The 25,408-nt window shown below is 35.0% G+C and overlaps 1 protein-coding gene across 3 annotated transcripts in view; it reads right to left on the reverse strand.

The window, feature by feature from the left end:
* Window positions 1-25,408, reverse strand: part of LOC115210484 (protein mono-ADP-ribosyltransferase PARP14-like) — a 303,268-nt gene that overhangs the window by 238,933 nt on the left and 38,927 nt on the right. Inside the window, exons 10-12 of one of the 3 annotated variants that reach the window (XM_036508808.1) lie at window positions 24,913-25,141; window positions 19,153-19,207; window positions 18,001-18,067 (exon numbers count right to left, since the gene is read on the reverse strand). The exons of 1 other annotated variant lie outside the window; for it this stretch is intronic. In XM_036508808.1, coding sequence (XP_036364701.1) covers window positions 19,200-19,207; window positions 24,913-25,141 — 237 coding nt within the window. In that variant the 3' untranslated portion in view covers window positions 18,001-18,067; window positions 19,153-19,199. Of the gene's footprint in view, window positions 1-18,000; window positions 18,068-19,152; window positions 19,208-24,912; window positions 25,142-25,408 lie in introns of those variants that run through there. One more of the 3 variants, XM_036508815.1, reaches the window with a different exon arrangement.

Genomic DNA, 25,408 nt, shown 5'->3' on the forward strand with positions numbered 1-25,408 from the left:
AATTTGTATCATCTTCGATGTTTTTCAATCAATTATCTTTTATGTTTAAAAATATGAGAGGTTCGTTTTCGATTCCAAAGAGCATCGGTTCCTTTCATCTCGCCATTTAGATGACATGAAACTCAAAAAAACTCTCACAAAGATTTTTCCTTGATCAAAAGATTCTAATCTTTAAAACTATTTTTGACTTGGCTTTTTGCTGCCTTCGGAAAATTTGTATCATCTTTGATGTTTTTCAATCAATTATCTTTTATGTTTAAATATATGAGAGGTTCGTTTTCGATTCCAAAGAGCATCGGTTCCTTTAATCTCGCCATTTAGATGACATGAAACTCAAAAAAACTCTCACAAAGATTTTACCTTGATCAAAAGATTCTAATCCTTTAAAACTATTTTTGACTTGGCTTTTTGCTGCCTTCGGAAAATTTGTATCATCTTTGATGTTTTTCAATCAATTATCTTTTATGTTTAAATATATGAGAGGTTCGTTTTCGATTCCAAAGAGCATCGGTTCCTTTAATCTCGCCATTTAGATGACATGAAACTCAAAAAAACTCTCACAAAGATTTTACCTTGATCAAAAGATTCTAATCCTTTAAAACTATTTTTGCCTTGGCTTTTTGCTGCCTTCGGAAAATTTGTATCATCTTTGATGTTTTTCAATCATTATCTTTTATGTTTAAATATATGAGAGGTTCGTTTTCGATTCCAAAGAGCATCGGTTCCTTTAATCTCGCCATTTAGATGACATGAAACTCAAAAAAACTCTCACAAAGATTTTACCTTGATCAAAAGATTCTAATCCTTTAAAACTATTTTTGACTTGGCTTTTTGCTGCCTTCGGAAAATTTGTATGATCTTTGATGTTTTTCAATCATTATCTTTTATGTTTAAATATATGAGAGGTTCGTTTTCGATTCCAAAGAGCATCGGTTCCTTTAATCTCGCCATTTAGATGACATGAAACTCAAAAAAACTCTCACAAAGATTTTACCTTGATCAAAAGATTCTAATCCTTTAAAACTATTTTTGCCTTGGCTTTTTGCTGCCTTCGGAAAATTTGTATGATCTTTGATGTTTTTCAATCAATTATCTTTTATGTTTAAATATATGAGAGGTTCGTTTTCGATTCCAAAGAGCATCGGTTCCTTTAATCTCGCCATTTAGATGACATGAAACTCAAAAAAACTCTCACAAAATTTACCTTGATCAAAAGATTCTAATCCTTTAAAACTATTTTTGACTTGGCTTTTTGCTGCCTTCGGAAAATTTGTATGATCTTTGATGTTTTTCAATCAATTATCTTTTATGTTTAAATATATGAGAGGTTCGTTTTCGATTCCAAAGAGCATCGGTTCCTTTAATCTCGCCATTTAGATGACATGAAACTCAAAAAAACTCTCACAAAGATTTTACCTTGATCAAAAGATTCTAATCCTTTAAAACTATTTTTGACTTGGCTTTTTGTTGCCTTCGGAAAATTTGTATCATCTTTGATGTTTTTCAATCAATTATCTCATATGTTTAAAAATATGAGAGGTTCGTTTTCGATTCCAAAGAGCATCGGTTCCTTTAATCTCGCCATTTAGATGACATGAAACTCAAAAAAACTCTCACAAAGATTTTACCTTGATCAAAAGATTCTAATCCTTTAAAACTATTTTTGACTTGGCTTTTTGCTGCCTTCGGAAAATTTGTATCATCTTTGATGTTTTTCAATCCATTATCTTTTATGTTTAAAAATATGAGAGGTTCGTTTTCGATTCCAAAGAGCATCGGTTCCTTTAATCTCGCCATTTAGATGACATGAAACTCAAAAAAACTCTCAGAAAAATTTTACCTTGATCAAAAGATTCTAATCCCTTAAAACTATTTTTGACTTGGCTTTTTGCTGCCTTCGTAAAATTTGTATGATCTTTGATGTTTTTCAATCAATTATCTTTTATGTTTAAAAATATGAGAGGTTCGTTTTCGATTCCAAAGAGCATCGGTTTCTTTAATCTCGCCATTTAGATGACATGAAACTCAAAAAAACTCTCACAAAGATTTTACCTTGATCAAAAGATTGTAATCCTTTAAAAGTATTTTTGACTTGGCTTTTTGTTGCCTTCGGAAAATTTGTATCATCTTTGATGTTTTTCAATCAATTATCTTATGTTTAAAATATGAGAGGTTCGTTTTCGATTCCAAAGAGCATCGGTTCCTTTAATCTCGCCATTTAGATGACATGAAACTCAAAAAAACTCTCACAAAGATTTTACCTTGATCAAAAGATTCTAATCCTTTAAAACTATTTTTGACTTGGCTTTTTGCTGCCTTCGGAAAATTTGTATCATCTTTGATGTTTTTCAATCAATTATCTCATATGTTTAAAATATGAGAGGTTCGTTTTCGATTCCAAAGAGCATCGGTTCCTTTAATCTCGCCATTTAGATGACATGAAACTCAAAAAAACTCTCACAAAGATTTTACCTTGATCAAAAGATTCTAATCCTTTAAAACTATTTTTGACTTGGCTTTTTGCTGCCTTCGGAAAATTTGTATCATCTTTGATGTTTTTCAATCAATTATCTTTTATGTTTAAATATATGAGAGGTTCGTTTTCGATTCCAAAGAGCATCGGTTCCTTTAATCTCGCCATTTAGATGACATGAAACTCAAAAAAACTCTCACAAAGATTTTACCTTGATCAAAAGATTCTAATCCTTTAAAACTATTTTTGCCTTGGCTTTTTGCTGCCTTCGGAAAATTTGTATCATCTTTGATGTTTTTCAATCAATTATCTTTTATGTTTAAATATATGAGAGGTTCGTTTTCGATTCCAAAGAGCATCGGTTCCTTTAATCTCGCCATTTAGATGACATGAAACTCAAAAAAACTCTCACAAAATTTTACCTTGATCAAAAGATTCTAATCCTTTAAAACTATTTTTGACTTGGCTTTTTGCTGCCTTCGGAAAATTTGTATCATCTTTGATGTTTTTCAATCAATTATCTTTTATGTTTAAATATATGAGAGGTTCGTTTTCGATTCCAAAGAGCATCGGTTCCTTTAATCTCGCCATTTAGATGACATGAAACTCAAAAAAACTCTCACAAAGATTTTACCTTGATCAAAAGATTCTAATCCTTTAAAACTATTTTTGACTTGGCTTTTTGCTGCCTTCGGAAAATTTGTATCATCTTTGATGTTTTTCAATCAATTATCTTTTATGTTTAAATATATGAGAGGTTCGTTTTCGATTCCAAAGAGCATCGGTTCCTTTAATCTCGCCATTTAGATGACATGAAACTCAAAAAAACTCTCACAAAGATTTTACCTTGATCAAAAGATTCTAATCCTTTAAAACTATTTTTGACTTGGCTTTTTGCTGCCTTCGGAAAATTTGTATCATCTTTGATGTTTTTCAATCAATTATCTTTTATGTTTAAATATATGAGAGGTTCGTTTTCGATTCCAAAGAGCATCGGTTCCTTTAATCTCGCCATTTAGATGACATGAAACTCAAAAAAACTCTCACAAAGATTTTACCTTGATCAAAAGATTCTAATCCTTTAAAACTATTTTTGACTTGGCTTTTTGCTGCCTTCGGAAAATTTGTATGATCTTTGATGTTTTTCAATCAATTATCTTTTATGTTTAAATATATGAGAGGTTCGTTTTCGATTCCAAAGAGCATCGGTTCCTTTAATCTCGCCATTTAGATGACATGAAACTCAAAAAAACTCTCACAAAGATTTTACCTTGATCAAAAGATTCTAATCCTTTAAAACTATTTTTGACTTGGCTTTTTGCTGCCTTCGGAAAATTTGTATGATCTTTGATGTTTTTCAATCAATTATCTTTTATGTTTAAATATATGAGAGGTTCGTTTTCGATTCCAAAGAGCATCGGTTCCTTTAATCTCGCCATTTAGATGACATGAAACTCAAAAAAACTCTCACAAAGATTTTACCTTGATCAAAAGATTCTAATCCTTTAAAACTATTTTTGACTTGGCTTTTTGCTGCCTTCGGAAAATTTGTATGATCTTTGATGTTTTTCAATCAATTATCTTTTATGTTTAAATATATGAGAGGTTCGTTTTCGATTCCAAAGAGCATCGGTTCCTTTAATCTCGCCATTTAGATGACATGAAACTCAAAAAAACTCTCACAAAGATTTTACCTTGATCAAAAGATTCTAATCCTTTAAAACTATTTTTGACTTGGCTTTTTGCTGCCTTCGGAAAATTTGTATGATCTTTGATGTTTTTCAATCAATTATCTTTTATGTTTAAAAATATGAGAGGTTCGTTTTCGATTCCAAAGAGCATCGGTTCCTTTAATCTCGCCATTTAGATGACATGAAACTCAAAAAAACTCTCACAAAGATTTTACCTTGATCAAAAGATTCTAATCCTTTAAAACTATTTTTGACTTGGCTTTTTGCTGCCTTCGGAAAATTTGTATGATCTTTGATGTTTTTCAATCAATTATCTTATGTTTAAAATATGAGAGGTTCGTTTTCGATTCCAAAGAGCATCGGTTCCTTTAATCTCGCCATTTAGATGACATGAAACTCAAAAAAACTCTCACAAAGATTTTACCTTGATCAAAAGATTCTAATCCTTTAAAACTATTTTTGACTTGGCTTTTTGCTGCCTTCGGAAAATTTGTATCATCTTTGATGTTTTTCAATCAATTATCTCATATGTTTAAAATATGAGAGGTTCGTTTTCGATTCCAAAGAGCATCGGTTCCTTTAATCTCGCCATTTAGATGACATGAAACTCAAAAAAACTCTCACAAAGATTTTACCTTGATCAAAAGATTCTAATCCTTTAAAACTATTTTTGACTTGGCTTTTTGCTGCCTTCGGAAAATTTGTATCATCTTTGATGTTTTTCAATCAATTATCTCATATGTTTAAAAATATGAGAGGTTCGTTTTCGATTCCAAAGAGCATCGGTTCCTTTAATCTCGCCATTTAGATGACATGAAACTCAAAAAAACTCTCACAAAGATTTTACCTTGATCAAAAGATTCTAATCCTTTAAAACTATTTTTGACTTGGCTTTTTGCTGCCTTCGGAAAATTTGTATGATCTTTGATGTTTTTCAATCAATTATCTTATGTTTAAAAATATGAGAGGTTCGTTTTCGATTCCAAAGAGCATCGGTTCCTTTAATCTCGCCATTTAGATGACATGAAACTCAAAAAAACTCTCACAAAGATTTTACCTTGATCAAAAGATTCTAATCCTTTAAAATTATTTTTGACTTGGCTTTTTGCTGCCTTCGGAAAATTTGTATGATCTTTGATGTTTTTCAATCAATTATCTCATATGTTTAAATATATGAGAGGTTCGTTTTCGATTCCAAAGAGCATCGGTTCCTTTAATCTCGCCATTTAGATGACATGAAACTCAAAAAAACTCTCACAAAGATTTTACCTTGATCAAAAGATTCTAATCCTTTAAAACTATTTTTGACTTGGCTTTTTGCTGCCTTCGGAAAATTTGTATGATCTTTGATGTTTTTCAATCAATTATCTTTTATGTTTAAATATATGAGAGGTTCGTTTTCGATTCCAAAGAGCATCGGTTCCTTTAATCTCGCCATTTAGATGACATGAAACTCAAAAAAACTCTCACAAAGATTTTACCTTGATCAAAAGATTCTAATCCTTTAAAACTATTTTTGACTTGGCTTTTTGCTGCCTTCGGAAAATTTGTATGATCTTTGATGTTTTTCAATCAATTATCTTTTATGTTTAAAATATGAGAGGTTCGTTTTCGATTCCAAAGAGCATCGGTTCCTTTAATCTCGCCATTTAGATGACATGAAACTCAAAAAAACTCTCACAAAGATTTTACCTTGATCAAAAGATTCTAATCCTTTAAAACTATTTTTGACTTGGCTTTTTGCTGCCTTCGGAAAATTTGTATGATCTTTGATGTTTTTCAATCAATTATCTTTATGTTTAAATATATGAGAGGTTCGTTTTCGATTCCAAAGAGCATCGGTTCCTTTAATCTCGCCATTTAGATGACATGAAACTCAAAAAAACTCTCACAAAGATTTTACCTTGATCAAAAGATTCTAATCCTTTAAAACTATTTTTGACTTGGCTTTTTGCTGCCTTCGGAAAATTTGTATGATCTTTGATGTTTTTCAATCAATTATCTTTTATGTTTAAATATATGAGAGGTTCGTTTTCGATTCCAAAGAGCATCGGTTCCTTTAATCTCGCCATTTAGATGACATGAAACTCAAAAAAACTCTCACAAAGATTTTACCTTGATCAAAAGATTCTAATCCTTTAAAACTATTTTTGCCTTGGCTTTTTGCTGCCTTCGGAAAATTTGTATGATCTTTGATGTTTTTCAATCAATTATCTTTTATGTTTAAATATATGAGAGGTTCGTTTTCGATTCCAAAGAGCATCGGTTCCTTTAATCTCGCCATTTAGATGACATGAAACTCAAAAAAACTCTCACAAAGATTTTACCTTGATCAAAAGATTCTAATCCTTTAAAACTATTTTTGCCTTGGCTTTTTGCTGCCTTCGGAAAATTTGTATGATCTTTGATGTTTTTCAATCAATTATCTTTTATGTTTAAATATATGAGAGGTTCGTTTTCGATTCCAAAGAGCATCGGTTCCTTTAATCTCGCCATTTAGATGACATGAAACTCAAAAAAACTCTCAAAGATTTTACCTTGATCAAAAGATTCTAAACCTTTAAAACTATTTTTCACTTGGCTTTTTGCTGCCTTCGGAAAATTTGTATGATCTTCGATGTTTTTCAATCAACTATCTTTTATGTTTAAATATATGAGAGGTTCGTCTTCGATTCCAAAGAGCATCGGTTCCTTTAATCTCGCCATTTAGATGACATGAAACTCAAAAAAACTCCCAAAGACTTTACCTTGATCAAAAGATTCTAATCCTTTAAAACTATTTTTGCGTTGGCTTTTTGCTGCCTTCGGAATATTTGTATCATCTTTGATGTTTTTCAATCAATTATCTTTTATGTTTAAATATATGAGAGGTTCGTTTTCGATTCCAAAGAGCATCGGTTCCTTTCATCTCGCCATTTAGATGACATGAAACTCAAAAAAACTCTCACAAAAATTTTACCTTGATCAAAAGATTCTAATCCTTTAAAACTATTTTTGACTTGGCTTTTTGCTGCCTTCGGAAAATTTGTATGATCTTTGATGTTTTTCAATCAATTATCTTTATGTTTAAAAATATGAGAGGTTCGTTTTCGATTCCAAAGAGCATCGGTTCCTTTAATCTCGCCATTTAGATGACATGAAACTCAAAAAAACTCTCACAAAGATTTTACCTTGATCAAAAGATTCTAATCCTTTAAAACTATTTTTGACTTGGCTTTTTGCTGCCTTCGGAAAATTTGTATGATCTTTGATGTTTTTCAATCAATTATCTTTTATGTTTAAATATATGAGAGGTTCGTTTTCGATTCCAAAGAGCATCGGTTCCTTTAATCTCGCCATTTAGATGACATGAAACTCAAAAAAACTCTCACAAAGATTTTACCTTGATCAAAAGATTCTAATCCTTTAAAACTATTTTTGACTTGGCTTTTTGCTGCCTTCGGAAAATTTGTATCATCTTTGATGTTTTTCAATCAATTATCTTTATGTTTAAAATATGAGAGGTTCGTTTTCGATTCCAAAGAGCATCGGTTCCTTTAATCTCGCCATTTAGATGACATGAAACTCAAAAAAACTCTCACAAAGATTTTACCTTGATCAAAAGATTCTAATCCTTTAAAACTATTTTTGCCTTGGCTTTTTGCTGCCTTCGGAAAATTTGTATCATCTTTGATGTTTTTCAATCAATTATCTTTTATGTTTAAAAATATGAGAGGTTCGTTTTCGATTCCAAAGAGCATCGGTTCCTTTAATCTCGCCATTTAGATGACATGAAACTCAAAAAAACTCTCACAAAGATTTTACCTTGATCAAAAGATTCTAATCCTTTAAAACTATTTTTGCCTTGGCTTTTTGCTGCCTTCGGAAAATTTGTATGATCTTTGATGTTTTTCAATCAATTATCTTTTATGTTTAAATATATGAGAGGTTCGTTTTCGATTCCAAAGAGCATCGGTTCCTTTAATCTCGCCATTTAGATGACATGAAACTCAAAAAAACTCTCACAAAGATTTTACCTTGATCAAAAGATTCTAATCCTTTAAAACTATTTTTGCCTTGGCTTTTTGCTGCCTTCGGAAAATTTGTATGATCTTTGATGTTTTTCAATCAATTATCTTATATGTTTAAAAATATGAGAGGTTCGTTTTCGATTCCAAAGAGCATCGGTTCCTTTAATCTCGCCATTTAGATGACATGAAACTCAAAAAAACTCTCACAAAATTTTTCCTTGATCAAAAGATTCTAATCCTTTAAAACTATTTTTGCCTTGGCTTTTTGCTGCCTTCATACAATTTGTATGATCTTTGATGTTTTTCAATCAATTATCTTTTATGTTTAAATATATGAGAGGTTCGTTTTCGATTCAAAGAGCATCGGTTCCTTTAATCTCGCCATTTAGATGACATGAAACTCAAAAAAACTCTCACAAAGATTTTACCTTGATCAAAAGATTCTAATCCTTTAAAACTATTTTTGACTTGGCTTTTTGCTGCCTTCGGAAAATTTGTATCATCTTTGATGTTTTTCAATCAATTATCTTATGTTTAAAATATGAGAGGTTCGTTTTCGATTCCAAAGAGCATCGGTTCCTTTAATCTCGCCATTTAGATGACATGAAACTCAAAAAACTCTCACAAAGATTTTACCTTGATCAAAAGATTCTAATCCTTTAAAACTATTTTTGACTTGGCTTTTTGCTGCCTTCGGAAAATTTGTATGATCTTTGATGTTTTTCAATCAATTATCTCATATGTTTAAAAATATGAGAGGTTCGTTTTCGATTCCAAAGAGCATCGGTTCCTTTAATCTCGCCATTTAGATGACATGAAACTCAAAAAAACTCTCACAAAGATTTTACCTTGATCAAAAGATTCTAATCCTTTAAAACTATTTTTGACTTGGCTTTTTGCTGCCTTCGGAAAATTTGTATCATCTTTGATGTTTTTCAATCAATTATCTTTTATGTTTAAATATATGAGAGGTTCGTTTTCGATTCCAAAGAGCATCGGTTCCTTTAATCTCGCCATTTAGATGACATGAAACTCAAAAAAACTCTCACAAAGATTTTACCTTGATCAAAAGATTCTAATCCTTTAAAACTATTTTTGACTTGGCTTTTTGCTGCCTTCGGAAAATTTGTATGATCTTTGATGTTTTTCAATCAATTATCTCATATGTTTAAAAATATGAGAGGTTCGTTTTCGATTCCAAAGAGCATCGGTTCCTTTAATCTCGCCATTTAGATGACATGAAACTCAAAAAACTCTCACAAAGATTTTACCTTGATCAAAAGATTCTAATCCTTTAAAACTATTTTTGACTTGGCTTTTTGCTGCCTTCGGAAAATTTGTATGATCTTTGATGTTTTTCAATCAATTATCTTTATGTTTAAATATATGAGAGGTTCGTTTTCGATTCCAAAGAGCATCGGTTCCTTTAATCTCGCCATTTAGATGACATGAAACTCAAAAAAAACTCTCGCAAAGATTTTACCTTGATCAAAAGATTCAAATCCTTTAAAACTATTTTTGACTTGGCATTTTGCTGCCTTTGGAAAATTTGTATGATCTTTGATGTTTTTCAATCAATTATCTCATATGTTTAAAAATATGAGAGGTTCGTTTTCGATTCCAAAGAGCATCGGTTCCTTTAATCTCGCCATTTAGATGACATGAAACTCAAAAAAACTCTCACAAAGATTTTACCTTGATCAAAAGATTCTAATCCTTTAAAACTATTTTTGACTTGGCTTTTTGCTGCCTTCGGAAAATTTGTATGATCTTTGATGTTTTTCAATCAATTATCTCATATGTTTAAAATATGAGAGGTTCGTTTTCGATTCCAAAGAGCATCGGTTCCTTTAATCTCGCCATTTAGATGACATGAAACTCAAAAAAACTCTCACAAAGATTTTACCTTGATCAAAAGATTCTAATCCTTTAAAACTATTTTTGACTTGGCTTTTTGCTGCCTTCGGAAAATTTGTATCATCTTTGATGTTTTTCAATCAATTATCTTATGTTTAAATATGAGAGGTTCGTTTTCGATTCCAAAGAGCATCGGTTCCTTTAATCTCGCCATTTAGATGACATGAAACTCAAAAAAACTCTCACAAAGATTTTACCTTGATCAAAAGATTCTAATCCTTTAAACTATTTTTGACTTGGCTTTTGCTGCCTTCGGAAAAATTGTATGATCTTTGATGTTTTTCAATCAATTATCTCATATGTTTAAAATATGAGAGGTTCGTTTTCGATTCCAAAGAGCATCGGTTCCTTTAATCTCGCCATTTAGATGACATGAAACTCAAAAAAACTCTCACAAAGATTTTACCTTGATCAAAAGATTCTAATCCTTTAAAACTATTTTGACTTGGCTTTTGCTGCCTTCGGAAAATTTGTATGATCTTTGATGTTTTTCAATCAATTATCTTTTATGTTTAAATATATGAGAGGTTCGTTTTCGATTCCAAAGAGCATCGGTTCCTTTAATCTCGCCATTTAGATGACATGAAACTCAAAAAAAACTCTCAAAATTTTACCTTGATCAAAAGATTCTAATCCTTTAAAACTATTTTTGACTTGGCTTTTGCTGCCTTCGGAAATTTGTATGATCTTTGATGTTTTTCAATCAATTATCTTTTATGTTTAAAATATGAGAGGTTCGTTTTCGATTCCAAAGAGCATCGGTTCCTTTAATCTCGCCATTTAGATGACATGAAACTCAAAAAAAACTCTCACAAAGATTTTACCTTGATCAAAAGATTCTAATCCTTTAAAACTATTTTTGCTTGGCTTTTTGCTGCCTTCGGAAATTTGTATGATCTTTGATGTTTTTCAATCAATTATCTTTATGTTTAAAAATATGAGAGGTTCGTTTTCGATTCCAAAGAGCATCGGTTCCTTTAATCTCGCCATTTAGATGACATGAAACTCAAAAAAACTCTCACAAAGATTTTACCTTGATCAAAAGATTCTAATCCTTTAAAACTATTTTTGACTTGGCTTTTGCTGCCTTCGGAAAATTTGTATGATCTTTGATGTTTTTCAATCATTATCTTTTATGTTTAAATATATGAGAGGTTCGTTTTCGATTCCAAAGAGCATCGGTTCCTTTAATCTCGCCATTTAGATGACATGAAACTCAAAAAACTCTCACAAAGATTTACCTTGATCAAAAGATTCTAATCCTTTAAAACTATTTTTGACTTGGCTTTTTGGCCTTCGGAAAATTTGTATCATCTTTGATGTTTTTCAATCAATTATCTTTATGTTTAAAAATATGAGAGGTTCGTTTTCGATTCCAAAGAGCATCGGTTCCTTTAATCTCGCCATTTAGATGACATGAAACTCAAAAAAACTCTCACAAAGATTTACCTTGATCAAAAGATTCTAATCCTAAAACTATTTTTGACTTGGCTTTTTGCTGCCTTCGGAAAATTTGTATGATCTTTGATGTTTTTCAATCAATTATCTTTTATGTTAAATATATGAGAGGTTCGTTTTCGATTCCAAAGAGCATCGGTTCCTTTAATCTCGCCATTTAGATGACATGAAACTCAAAAAAACTCTCACAAAGATTTTACCTTGATCAAAGATTCTAATCTTTTAAAAATATTTTTGACTTGGCTTTTTGCTGCCTTCGGAAAATTTGTATGATCTTTGATGTTTTTCAATCAATATCTCATATGTTTAAAATATGAGAGGTTCGTTTTCGATTCCAAAGAGCATCGGTTCCTCATTCCAATCATTCACCTCATATTATTCAGCCAAATCCTAAATACCAATTTTTGAGGATAAAACAGATTTGTACTGACAGAGAGGATTACTAGAAACGTGCAAATGCTTTTGGGCACCATAATGTCAAACGCAGTTACAGTGAATCATGATTAAAGGAAATAGCAAATGACATAGCTAAGATTAGCCAAGACAGTAAAACCAAATTCACACATAACTTTAGCAAACACAATACAATGTGTGACAAAAATCCTTTAATGATTAACTGGAACTGAAATTTCACTGGCATTTCAAAAGTGTTGAATGAAAGTTACCAGCTTGTTGCAGTAAAATATCCTTGTTTCAAAACAAATATTTCCTCAGTTGCCCATTGTAGCTGTTAGACAGAATAAAAATATAAGAGAATTATTAACCTCTACTTCTGACTCCAAAGAAACTAACATTGGGGTACCTGCATGCTGTACCCTGAAAAACAGCCGCAAAAGAGGTAAGCCCTGTTCATTGTACAACAACATGAATCAAGTGAATTCCATCAGGTATCATATCAGAAATGTTATGATTTATACAGAAGGTGGGACATGTAGAGATTCCCATTCCGTGTATGCAGCAGAATGCACGAAACACAACTTGGTTTATGTTGGTTGCACAAAAGAACAATTAAACAAAAGATTTAATGGGCACAAGAAGAGTTGTTCGACAGAACTTGTCGAACATCTTACATTATACGGCTGCAATTTTGAAAGAAATTGAAAGTGCATATTCTCAGAAAATATTCTAAATCTGTTACACTTTTAATACTCAAAATGCATGAGGAGAAATAAGTTTGTGGGTTATTAACATCACTCCCTGGAGGAATGAATAAAATGACGGGAGAATTTCATATTTACACAAAACTATTTGATTAAATATTCTTCTTTGTTTTCCTTACCTTTTGCTTTCTTTCTCTTTCTTTCGGTCTTTTTCTTTTTGCCGCTTGTAAACTTGAAAATTAAAGACTGGTGATGTCATTCTATCAACATGAGAATGCTGGTTGCCTCGTTCAAATTTTGGATTTGAATTTCTATGTATCACTTTACATTTTGAACTCAACAAAGAGAAGCAAGCTGTCAAAATATCGTGCAAACCAATGAAACATCTATTGCAATCACATCATGCTCTTTGTCTTGTCTGTTTACCTTTGTGAAGACTTACATCAATCCTTTTAAAATATTAAAATAACCCATTCTTCTAAAGGCTCAAGGCCTGAAATTTTGGAAAAGGGGAGTAGACATTTCACTGGTGTTTAATTTATCAACCCTGAAAGGATGTAAGGCAAAGCTAACATCAACAGAATTTGAACTCAGAATGTGAAGATGGACAAAATATTGCTAAAAATATCACCTGACCTGATAAGTATTCTGCCAGATCACTGCCTTAATAATAATAATATAATAATAATAATAATAATAATAATAATAATAATAATAATATTTTAAAAAGGATTGACGTAAATCTTCACAAAGGTAAACAGTCAAGACGAAGAGTGTGATTCGATTGTAAGATATTCTATTAGTTGAACGATATATCAACAGTACGTCTGTCTTTGTCAAGTTCAAAATAAGAAGTGATAAAAATTCAAAATTACAGAAATCTAAGTTTAAAGTATGAACGAGAGCAACTAGCATCCGCACGTTGATGGAATGACATCCACCTTCATGATGCTTCAAGGCCCAAAACCTCCACTGGCTACAATGCCGTAAGTATGGATATGAGATTGTGGCTGCTTAGTACCAACAAACACTGGAAAAGGTAATGGATGAAAAGGGGAAGGCAAAAATCCTCTGGGACTTTGACTTCCAGACAGACAAAGTGTTAGAGCACCGAACGCTGGATATAGAAACCTTTAGGAGGGACAAACAAGAGTGCCAAATAATCGATTTGGCAGTGCCAGGAGACACAAAAAGCTGCGATTTGGCAGTGCCAGGATCACTTGCATCGTGGAAAGAAAGAGAAATGTTGATAATAACGGAGAAGCTGAGAATTGAGATTGCTAATGATGTGGCCTTTACAAGTCAAACATAAAGGTTATCCCTATGGTCATCGGAGTATTGGGTTCAATACCATCCCATCTGAAAACTTTAGAATACCCTCCAATCTAGGTGTATTGCAGAAGTCGGCATTACTTGGAATTGGATGCATATTGTGTAGTGTCAGTCTGAGGTCCTTGTTGTCACTTGACAAACATTATATACAATGTCTGCAATCAACAACCTCATAACATTGTATACTGGGCGACATCTATGATATGATAATAATAATTAGAAGAAGAAGAGGGGGTGGGGTGGGGGTGACAGAGGAGGAAGAGGAGAAGAAGAGGCGATGGTGGTAGAAGAATTGCTCTACCCAAAGAACAAAAACACAACAACAAATACATATAAAATATGGAAGAAAAATAACCTAAACAAAGACTTGGATACAGCAATGAACCCTAATAAACTAGCTACCATACGAAGATATATTCTCAACGCAAAAAAATTTCAGAAATAGAAATAGAACATTTATAAGAAAAAATACATCAGGAAAATGAAGATAGTAAACACACAACAATACCAAATAATATAAACACTGAGACAGTAAAACACGAAAACAGACGTAACATTTCCAACAAAAACGAAGTAAACAAAAAACAATAAACCTAGACCGTAAGGATGAATAATAATGTAAGAAAAGCAGCAAACCAAAACACAACAGACAAACATACGAATGAGAAAAAAAGCGACACAAATCTAAAACCTGGAAACAACGAAGGGGAGCCTAATGATTATGATACCATAAAAAATAGAATAATCAAAGAACTGAAAAACACATACCTCCCAAAAATCAAAATAGACCAAAAAACAACATTGATAATAAATAGCATAAACCTGGCTGTCACGGAACTAATAGCCACAGAAACAAATGGCAATATCACTAAGCTAAATGACATAATATAGGCAGCAGCCACTGCAGCCACAAAAGAAGCTGGATACTCACTCAAACCCATCCAAACAGGAGTACCACCACCCAAACAAACCCTGTGGATAAATAACATCCAAAACAAAATACAAAAAATGAGAAAAGATCTGTCGATTCTTAATGAAATCAGTAGACAATCAACGCTACTGAGCAACAAAAAGAAAACAAAAATACTGTGCAAATACAACATCACAGAAAAAGATTTACCTGAGATAAAAGAAAAGCTGAAGCAAGATATCCTTGCCAAAGCACAAAGGATCCGCTGGTATGAGAAACACCAACATTTCTTTGAACAAAACAAACAGTTCAACTCCAACCCCCAAAAATTCTACCAAGAACTTGGCAAAAAAAAAATAGACATCACTGCAGCACCAACAGCAGAAGAAGTGGAAGAATTTTGGAAAGAAATATGGTTGGCGAAAGAACAACCAAAAAAAAAAGGAGAATTAAAACAACAAACTTAGCACCTGAGCAACTTTGGACCCCCATAACAACTGAAGAGGTTACCCAGGCACTGCAAAGACTAAGCAACTGGATGGCATCTGGGCATGACAGGATCCCCAACTTCTGGTTAAAATATCTGACAGGAATGCACAAAAAGCTGGCTGAAAACTTTAACAACATACTGGCAGAGCCAGAGACAATGCCTGAATGGCTCATGAAGGGGAAAACCATCATAATTCCCAAATCCAATTAGACAGCAAAACCAGAAAACTACAGACCTATAACCTGTCTCCGTACAATGTACAAAGCATTCACTGCAGTACTATCACAAAGATTAAATAAGCACCTGGACGAAAACAACCTGTTTCCAGAAGAGCAAAAGGATGCTGCAAAGGCTCACATAGCTGTAAAGATCAACTAATGATCAATAAAGCCAAAACTGAAGACAGCCACAGAAAGAAGAAAGCCCTCAGTATGGCATGGATCAACTACCGAAAGGTGTTAGATAGCATTCCCCACACATGGATCCTCAAAACACTAGCCATTAACAAGGTAGCACCAACAATTATAAAATAAATAGGACACTCTATGAATAAATGGCAGACAGTGCTACAGCTCCAAACAAAAGAGGGACTCGTGAAAACCAAAGCTATCCCCATTAGAAGAGGAATATTCCAGGGAGACACGCTCTCTACACTCCTTTTCTGCTTGGCACTGTCACCTCTATCTGATATGCTAAATAGAACTGGATGCAAATACAAGTGTTACAGCAAAACAATCAGCCACCTTTTATATGTGGATGACCTAAAACTATACACTACAAATGACAAACAGCTGGAAACACTACTAAAGACAGTTCATGGATTTAACAAAGAAATAGATATAAAATTTGGATTAGAAAAATGCACCAAAGTAACCCTGAAAAGAGGAAAACTAGTTAGGAGTAGCAACATCACACTAGAAAAAGCCAATGAAATAAGAGAATTAGACCAAAGCCAAACTTACAAATATTCAGGAGTCCATGAACTAGATAAGACACAACACACACAAATGAAAGAGAAAATATAGAAAGAATACTATAGACGAGTTAGATCAATACTAAAAACAGAGCTCAATGCTAAAAACAAGATAACAGGTATTAATACTTTAGCCGTCCCAGTTATAAGTTACAGCTACAATATCCTTAACTGGACGCTAAATGAACTAACCAAAATAGATAGGAAAACAAGAAAAATAATGACAGGATCTGGGATGCATCACCCAAAATCTGACATAGAAAGGCTATATATACAACATATAGAAAGTGGTAGAGGCCTTATAAAGCTGGAAAACTACTATAAAATAACCACCATAGGACTGCAAAAATACCTACTTCAGAAGCAAAGAAAACTAATACAAATAGCCACAAAACACAAACAAAACAAAAAATTGTTCTCAGTATTTAAGGAAGCTGACAAATGCAAAAAAAGAAGTCATACCACCTAACAACTATGAAGAAGAAGAAACAACAAAAGCTATAAAACAAATGAAATCCAAATTAAAACTAGAACAGCAACGGACCATGATAAAACGATGGCAAGAAAAGCCTCTTCATGGCAAATACTGGGTTAAACTAAATGCAAAAGAAATAGACAGAGAAAAATCCCAGCAATGGTTGAGAAGCTCAGGACTAAAAGCAGAGATAGAGGGATTTTTGATTGCAGCACAAGACCAAAGCCTCCTCATCAGAAATCACCAAAAACATGTAATGAAAAGAAATATAACAAGTAACTGCAGAATATGTGGAGATGGACAAGAAACAATAAATCTTATTATCTCTGGCTGCCCAGTCCTGGTTTAGAAGGAATATATTCACAGACATGACAGAGTTGGGACCTACATACACTGGAAACTATGCCAACATTATGGAATAACAACAGAAAAAAGATGGTATAGGTACACACCAGAAAAGGTCACAGAAAACGAGAAAGCAACCATACTCTGTCATATGCCGATACACACAGATAGAGAAATTAAGGCCAACATACCAGAAATAGTTGTGAGAGATCATGAAGAAAAAAAATGCTTTCTAATTGATGTATCAATACCGGCAGATGACAACGTGTCTCTAAAAGAAATGGAGAAACTTTCAAAATACAAAGACCTGGAAATAGAGGTAACCAGAATGTGGAATCTAAAACAGAAACAATTCCTATCATAGTAGGTGCATTAGGCATGATAAAAAAATATTCAGACAAATACATAACAAAAACACCAGGACTTACAAACACATATAACATACAAAAAATTGCACTACTAGGCACTGCACACATCCTACGCAGAACACTTTCCATACAATAACCATCAGAGCATCACAACAAATCACAGCACATACCCAAGGCACACAGAACTGCACTCGGTAGTGAAGTGAAAGCACGATATAAAAATAAAACTACTGAATAATAATAATAATAATAATAATAATAATAATAGTGTATGGAAAACACTCGGTGAGAAATGGAAGAAAATTTGAAGAAAGAAGGAAAAAAAAAAAAAATAATAATAATAAAATATTATGTAAATTTCTTTCTCTGTAAATTCATTCAGTTTTATAAATTTTAGAAAAAGATGATTCCATCATTTCATATAGAGGAATCAGTTCTTCAAAATGCATGTCACCTCACCTTTTTTCACATTTCGATGCCTAAATTTTTTCTTCTGTGACTTCCCTGGTTGAGACTTGGTTGAAGCTTGTATGAAAGAAAGTAACACTAGAACATAATAATAATGATAATAATAATAATGTTGATAATTCTTTCTACTATAGGGAACAAGGCCTGAAATTTTGGGGGTGGGGTGGGGGGCTAGGTGTTTGTATCGACCCCAGTGCTCAGGTGGTCCTTATTTCATCAACCCCATAAATTTGGGAGAGCAAGGAGTTTTGTGGCATGAACTAAATACTGCTATTGAAGCAAAACGGAACCAGTGGAGTGAAAGGGTAGGATTAGGGTGGGTACATTGAGAAGACAGGCAAAGAAAAGACAGGAATTGTTTCTGCAGAGGCTGGGTGGCCACCCTGCAGGATGAAAAACAAAACCTGTCAAAGGGTGGATGATCTCTGCAGATTCGACAGCCATCCAAACAGTATTTCTTTAACAGTACTGCTGCCAAAAAAAGGCAATAACAAGAAGAATGAACACCCAACAACAAAAACATTAGAGATTGCCTTTATAAGGATAAATCTACCACAAAGGGAGTGGTGGGAGGTGTGTGTGGCCTTGGCTGGCAGTTCCCTAGGGATGCTATCTTGGTTGCATGGTTGGTCTGTGTAGCCTTGGCTGGCAGCTCCCTACAGATGGATGTCCTTCCTAAAGCCAACCACAAGGGCCAGTCAGGCAGTTCTGGGAGCCAGTAAGGCGATGCATAATTATAATTCTTCTCCCAAATAAGCTGCCCTTCTTATTTGAGGCTCTGATGAAACTACAAGGTGCCGTTCAGCACTCAGCTAAGAGTCCATTGCATCTTATAGAAGAAACAGCTGTAAGTTCCTTTGTCATCTCATTTTCTAAATCATCATCATCATCATCATCATTTAGCATCTGCTTTCCATGCTGGCATGGATTGGACTGGTCGACTTGGAACTGGTAAGCTGGTGGGGGCTGCACCAGGTTCCATCTGATTTGACATGCTTTCTACAGTTCAAGGCCCTTCCCAGTACCAACCACCCCAAGAGTGTAATGGGTGCTTTCTATGTGCCATTTGTGTGACACCAGCACAGGTGGTAGTTACGTGACACTAGCATAATATTTAATATAAGTAAACAGAAAGAATTTACCTGATGATGCAGTTGAACCATCTGTTGAAATTTCTTGGAAATATTCTTTAAATTTCTGTTAGAAAAAATAATTTCCTAATTAATTTCTGTTAATTACTATGCAATGTTTTAACTCATTGTTTCTATCACAAATATTGTTTTAAATTAATATTTCCATTTATTGTATCATAGAATAACTTCCTATGAGGAAGAGGCTTTTGAATATTCTGTTGTTTGGGGAGGAATTTTTACTTACAGAATAAAAAGAAAAGAAATTTGCTTGTTTAAGTGACTGTAGAAAATTATTCATGGAATTGAATTTGGTATCAAGATTCCATGTTATGCCCAAACACCAGCTTAATAATGACAAACCGATTTTACTTAATTCCTCATTATTTTCAAAACTGTTTAAAACCAAAGGAAGAACATTTCTGTTGAAACAGACTGGCTTTGAGTAAATTCCAGTGAATTACTGGTATGTCAACAGTGCTTTACTTCAATGCTATATATACTGTCCTACAGAGTATATCTGCAGATGTGTACCCAACACTGTGGGTATAGATAAAAGGAGAAAGAAGAAAAGGAACGGGTCCAGCCAAACAATCTTTTCCTGTCTCCAACACATATTGTATACAGAAAGTGTTTATATGACACTCAGTTTATATACACTCGTCTTGCTTACACCCATCTATGCATAGACAATATAGTTTATAGAGACATGATGTTTACATTACTATAAAAATATATATATACCGATCTCGCTCAGAGTAAAAGGCAGACTGTATGATGCATGTGTACGTACAGCCATGTTACATGGTAGTGAAACTTGGGCTGTGACTGCTGAGGATTTGCATAAGCTCGCAAGAAATGAAGCTAGTATGCTCCGATGGATGTGTAACATCAGTGTTCATAATCGACAGAGTGTAAGTACCTTGAGAGAAAAGTTGAACCTAAGAAGCATCAGTTGTTGTGTGCAAGAGAGACGTTTGCGCTGGTATGGTCATGTGATGAGAATGGCTGAAGATAGTTGTGTGCGAAAGTGCCACACCCTGGCAGTTGAGGGGACCTGTGGAAGAGGTAGACCCAGGAAAACCTGGGTCGAGGTGGTGAAGCACGACCTTCGAACTTTAGGTCTCACCAAGGAAATGACCAGAGACCGAGACCTTTGGAAGTATGCTGTGCGTGAGAAAACCCGGCAAGACCAGTGAGAACAGTTAAAATCAAAATCAAACCAAATCAATTCATATATCAGTAAACAGAACCAAATTGAGGTCGATCAACATCAGTGGGAATTGCAGCTGTGGTTAAGCGAACCATCCGATCGTGGTCGTTGCCGGCGCTGCCCCGTCTAGCCTCCGTGTCGGTGGAACGTAAAAGCACCATCCGTTCGTGTCCGTTGCCAGCCTCGCCTGGCCCCCGTGCAGGTGACACGTAAAAGCACAATCCGTTCGTGGCCGTTTGCCAGCTCTGTCTGGCTCCCGTGTCGGTGGCACGTAAAAGCACCATCCGTTCGTGTCCGTTTGCCAACTCTGTCTGGCACCTGTGCTGGTGGCACGTAAAAAGCACCCACTACACTCACGGAGTGGTTGGCGTTAGGAAGGGCATCCAGCCGTAGAAACACTGCCAGATCTGACTGGGCCTGATGAAGCCTTCCAGCTTCGCAGACCCCAGTTGAACCGTCCAACCCATGCTAGCATGGAAAACGGACGCTAAATGAAGATGATGATGATGAAGACATTTACATTAGTCTGTACACACAGATATTGTACATCCATTACATTGATATGAGTGTCTATGGTTCTGTATGTGTGGTTAGCCCTGAAACGATGTAATCTCAAGGAAAAATGAATTTGATATTCAAAATCTGCATCTCAATGAAGGGTCATCCATAAATAATAATATGAAAATATAATTTTCAATGAGAACTCAACTACAAATTTCTTTCTCTCTATTTGTTACCATGAATCTCTGTCTCTTATTTTTCTCTCTGCCTCTCTCTCTCCCTATATATATATATACACACACACACACACACATGTATTATCTCTCACGCATTGCTTTCATACTGTTTAAAACAATGCCTTCTAAAGTTTACTTCCGTTGTATCACAGCTTCTATGCACAAACCCTGTTTTTTCATTGCTCTTCTGACCTCGTCTCTAGAATTCATATTTTTTACATCCAAATCATCTTTGAAGACTGCAGAATAAATGATAATCAGATGGAACAGTGTCTGACGAATATGGTGGGTGGGGCATCGTTTCCCATTCAAACTGCTCCAGCCTTTGGAATGTCATTCTTGCTGTATGTGGCCAAACATTATCCTGATGGAAGAACACCTTTCGTCTTGAAACCAAAGATGGTCGTTGTTCTTCTAGTGCTGACTTAAACTGCTCAAGCTTCTCACTGTAGATCTCCTTCATTATCGTTTGGTTTGGCTTTAAAAGTTCAAAGTGGACTAAACCTTTCATATCTCACAAAACTGATAACAGCACCTTATATGGGTGAAGACCTTTTTTCTCCTGGGGTGTCGGTCTTTCTCCTTTTCCTACCCACTGTCTTCAGTACTTGACATTTTTATAGAGAACCCATTTCTTGTCACCAGTCGCTATTCAGTCCAAAAAAGATTCATTCATGAGATGTGACAGCAAAGAAGAGCACACCTTCACTCTCAGTGCATGATTAGACTCAGAAAGTTTGTGAGGAAATCATTGACACAATTTGCTGTTTGCTGAGTTGTCTGATGGCATGCAGGTGTCGATGAATGGTTGAATGACCAAATCCAAGCTTCTCTGTTAGTTCCTTAACAGTTATGATGGGATTTTGTTCCACCAGGCTTTGCAGGACATCCTCATAGAGCTCTACAGATCTTCCAGAATGAGGGTTGTCTTCTAGGCTGTAGTTTCCGACTGAGAATTTGTGGAACCACCATTGACACTGGTTTACACTTATTGTCCGATCCCCATTTACTGCATTCCTCGCACATTCCATTGCGTTGCTTCCTTTCTTGAACTCATTAAGCAAAATATGCCAAATATGATCCTTTGTAACTTCCATTGTAGCTTTGAAAAAATAACTGTTAAAATTGAACTGCACTCTTCAACACTTGCATTAAGAATAATTAAAAGGTAAAATTACTACCTGCTTTTATAGCAAGTTGATGCTGGTAGTTTATCCCATCCCCCTCCGACTTTCAGTTCATGCAACGGAAAAAAATCACATTATTTATGGAAAAGAAATGTGTCCGCATGGATGATGGCTCACTTGCATTTAATGAGGCTGCAAAGAGAGAGACTTGGAGACACCACTATGAAAGGTTGCCAAATGAAGAGAATGAATGGGAGAAAGAGAGCCTGCCAAATGTCGACCCAACAGAGGGACCAGCTATCTAAATCTACAGTACCTTAGTAGATAAAGCAATTAAGGGTATGAAGACAGGGAAAGCCCCAGTCCATCAGGAATCATTGCAGAGGTGCTTATAATATCTGGTGGTGTAGGCTATAGTCTAGTCCAGTGGTTCCCAAATTATGAGTTGCGACCCATCTGTGGGTCACGAACAGAATCTTAGTGGGTCGTAAAAAGTTATAAAATTACACATTAGCTTTGATTAACTGTTGTCTATCGAGATACTCAGTAGAGTTAAGTGAGTCGTCATAAACTGGTGTGATAAATAGTGGGTCGCGACTCTAAAAAGTTTGGGAACCACTGGTCTAGTCACTCGTGTAGTCAATGTGGTGATACATGAAGGAGTCATACCCAATGACTGGTGTAGCAGCACCTTGGTTAACTTCTACAAAGGTAAAAGTGATGCATTAGAAAGAAATAATTAGAGAGAGAGTCAGTTTAGACAAGATACAGTTTGGGTTTGTGCCAGGGAAATGCACCAGTGATGCTATATTTCTAGTAAGACGGCTGCAGGAGAAATACCTAGCCAAAGATAAACCTCTGTACTTGGCTTTTGTTAATATGGAGAAAGCCTTTGACAGGGTTTCCGATCCATTATTTGGTGGTCAGTGTGGAAACTAGGGATAGAGGAATTGTTAGTGAGAGCTGTGCAAGACATGTACAGGGATACCCCGGGCAAAGTGCAGAGAGCTCCTACCTCTGCTGTTAACAAAGGGCCTCTTGCTCCAAGTGAAAGGTAGACTGTATGACGCATGTGTGAGAACAGCCATGCTACACGGCAGTGAAACATGGGCTGTGACAGTTGAGGACATGCATAAGGCTGCAAGGAATGAAGCCAGTATGCTCCACTGGATGTGTAATGTCAGTGTGGATACACAACAGAGTTTAAGAACCCTGAGAGAAAAGTTGGACATAAGAATCATCAGATGTGGTGTGCAAGAGAGACGACTGGTATGGTCATGTGCTGCATATGGATGAGGATAGCTGTGTGAAAGAGTGTCACACCCTAGCAGTGGAGGGAACTTGTGGAAGAGGTAAACCCAGGAAGACCAGGAATGAGGTGGTGAAGAATGACCATGAAATTTTGGAACACACGGAGGTGATAACAAGCAACCAAGATCTTTGGAGATATGCTGTACTTGAGAAGACCTGGCAAGCCAAGTGAGACCATAACCATAGCCTATGCCAGTGTAATATAATCAGCCCATTTAAGAGTACTCATCAATCATTGGGTGATAAACTGCACTTGCGAAGACCTGTTGAGTCAAGTGAAGTCATTGTGGTGGACAATGCCAGTACTGCCTGACTGGCATCTGTGTCGGTGACACGTAAAAAGCACCATTTGAGTGAGGTTGTTGCCAGTGCCACATGACTGGCCCCCATGCCAGTCGTACATAAAAAGGACCCACTACACTCTCGGAGTGGCTGGTATTGGGAAAGGCATCCAGCTATAGAAACCTTGCCAGATCAGGTTGGAGCCTGGTGCAGCCTTCAGGCTTGCCAGTCCTCAGTCAAACCATCTAACCCATGCTAGCATGGAAAGCAGACATTAAACAATGATGATGATGATGATGATATTCCACCCATCTCTGCTGGATGTAGGGTTTGCTGACCCCTGCTACTTTGTTGAACACTCGACCGTATCAGATTTTATATTTTGGAGATTTCCCCACTCCGACAGGAGGTTGAGTTCCACTCAGTTACATTGATGTTATTGGAAAAGACACAGAACAAGAAACAGAGTGAAAGGGGGGGAGGCAGACAGAGATTATTGGTGTGGCATTGTTTAAATGTGTCATGATTGTGGCAGCTTGGAGGAGGAAAAGAGTGAAAGGAAGACAGACATCACTGTCTTCAAATCCGCTGAATCAGAACTGACTCAGGGTTAAATAAGAACAATAAAATCAGCAGCCAAACTGTAAAGAAGTCCTTCAGTGTTACCAATTCTTGTAGAGTTGGTTTTCGATACAACAACAACAACAACAACAAACAAAACATTCTTAGCTTCAAATGTTGCAATGGAATATTTCAGAAGCAAGAATTTGGTGATGGGAAATGGTATAATGAAAGGATAAAGCACAACAAAATATAATGAACAGCATTAAAGGTAGCATGAAGAAAGGTACCCAGGACATGCTGTGAAGCGGTTGGCATTAGGAATGGCATCCAGCCATAGAAACCATGCCAAAGCAGACACTGGGGTTCAATAAACCCTTGTGGCTCATTGGAGCCAGTCAAAATGTTGCACCCACTACAAAATGGAACAAGGGCTGTAAATGAGGATCATTTCTACTTCTTTTCTTTATTGTGGAATATCACTTTGGTAAATTCCAAGAATATCAACATAAAACAACAAACAACAAAAACATCAACCAACCTTTACTATTTCTGTGTCTTGAGGATAAACCACAAAGTAAACATCTTTGATCCTGGCTTGAATTTTGATTTGAGTAGTTTTTCACTGCTTCATACATAGTTCTGGGTAGGTTTTCAATGGGGTACTTCAATATCCCAGCACCTAATATAGGAAATGCAAGGCTTTTTGCTCCCAATTCCTCAGCTTTTTTCAGACAAATGGTTATTATTTCAGTCAAGTTTGCCAGAATCTAAAAAAAAAGATAATTGTTTAGTAATTGATAATGAACATTTTATTACAGGAAGGAATCGTTAAGTTGTAATTAATATATTCTTTGATTCCACACAGAATTTGTTGTTCTAAACAGAAATGTTTTACACATTTGAATAACATTAATCAACTTCTAGTGATTATTGGATTAACAGATCATGTGTTCATTGGATTAACACAGATCATGTGACAGAAGGATCAACACAGATCATATGATAGCAGGAAGTCTGGTCTGAGTGAAGATATG

This window comes from Octopus sinensis, linkage group LG1 (genome assembly GCF_006345805.1).
Source record: "Octopus sinensis linkage group LG1, ASM634580v1, whole genome shotgun sequence".
NCBI classification, from domain to species: domain Eukaryota; kingdom Metazoa; phylum Mollusca; class Cephalopoda; order Octopoda; family Octopodidae; genus Octopus; species Octopus sinensis.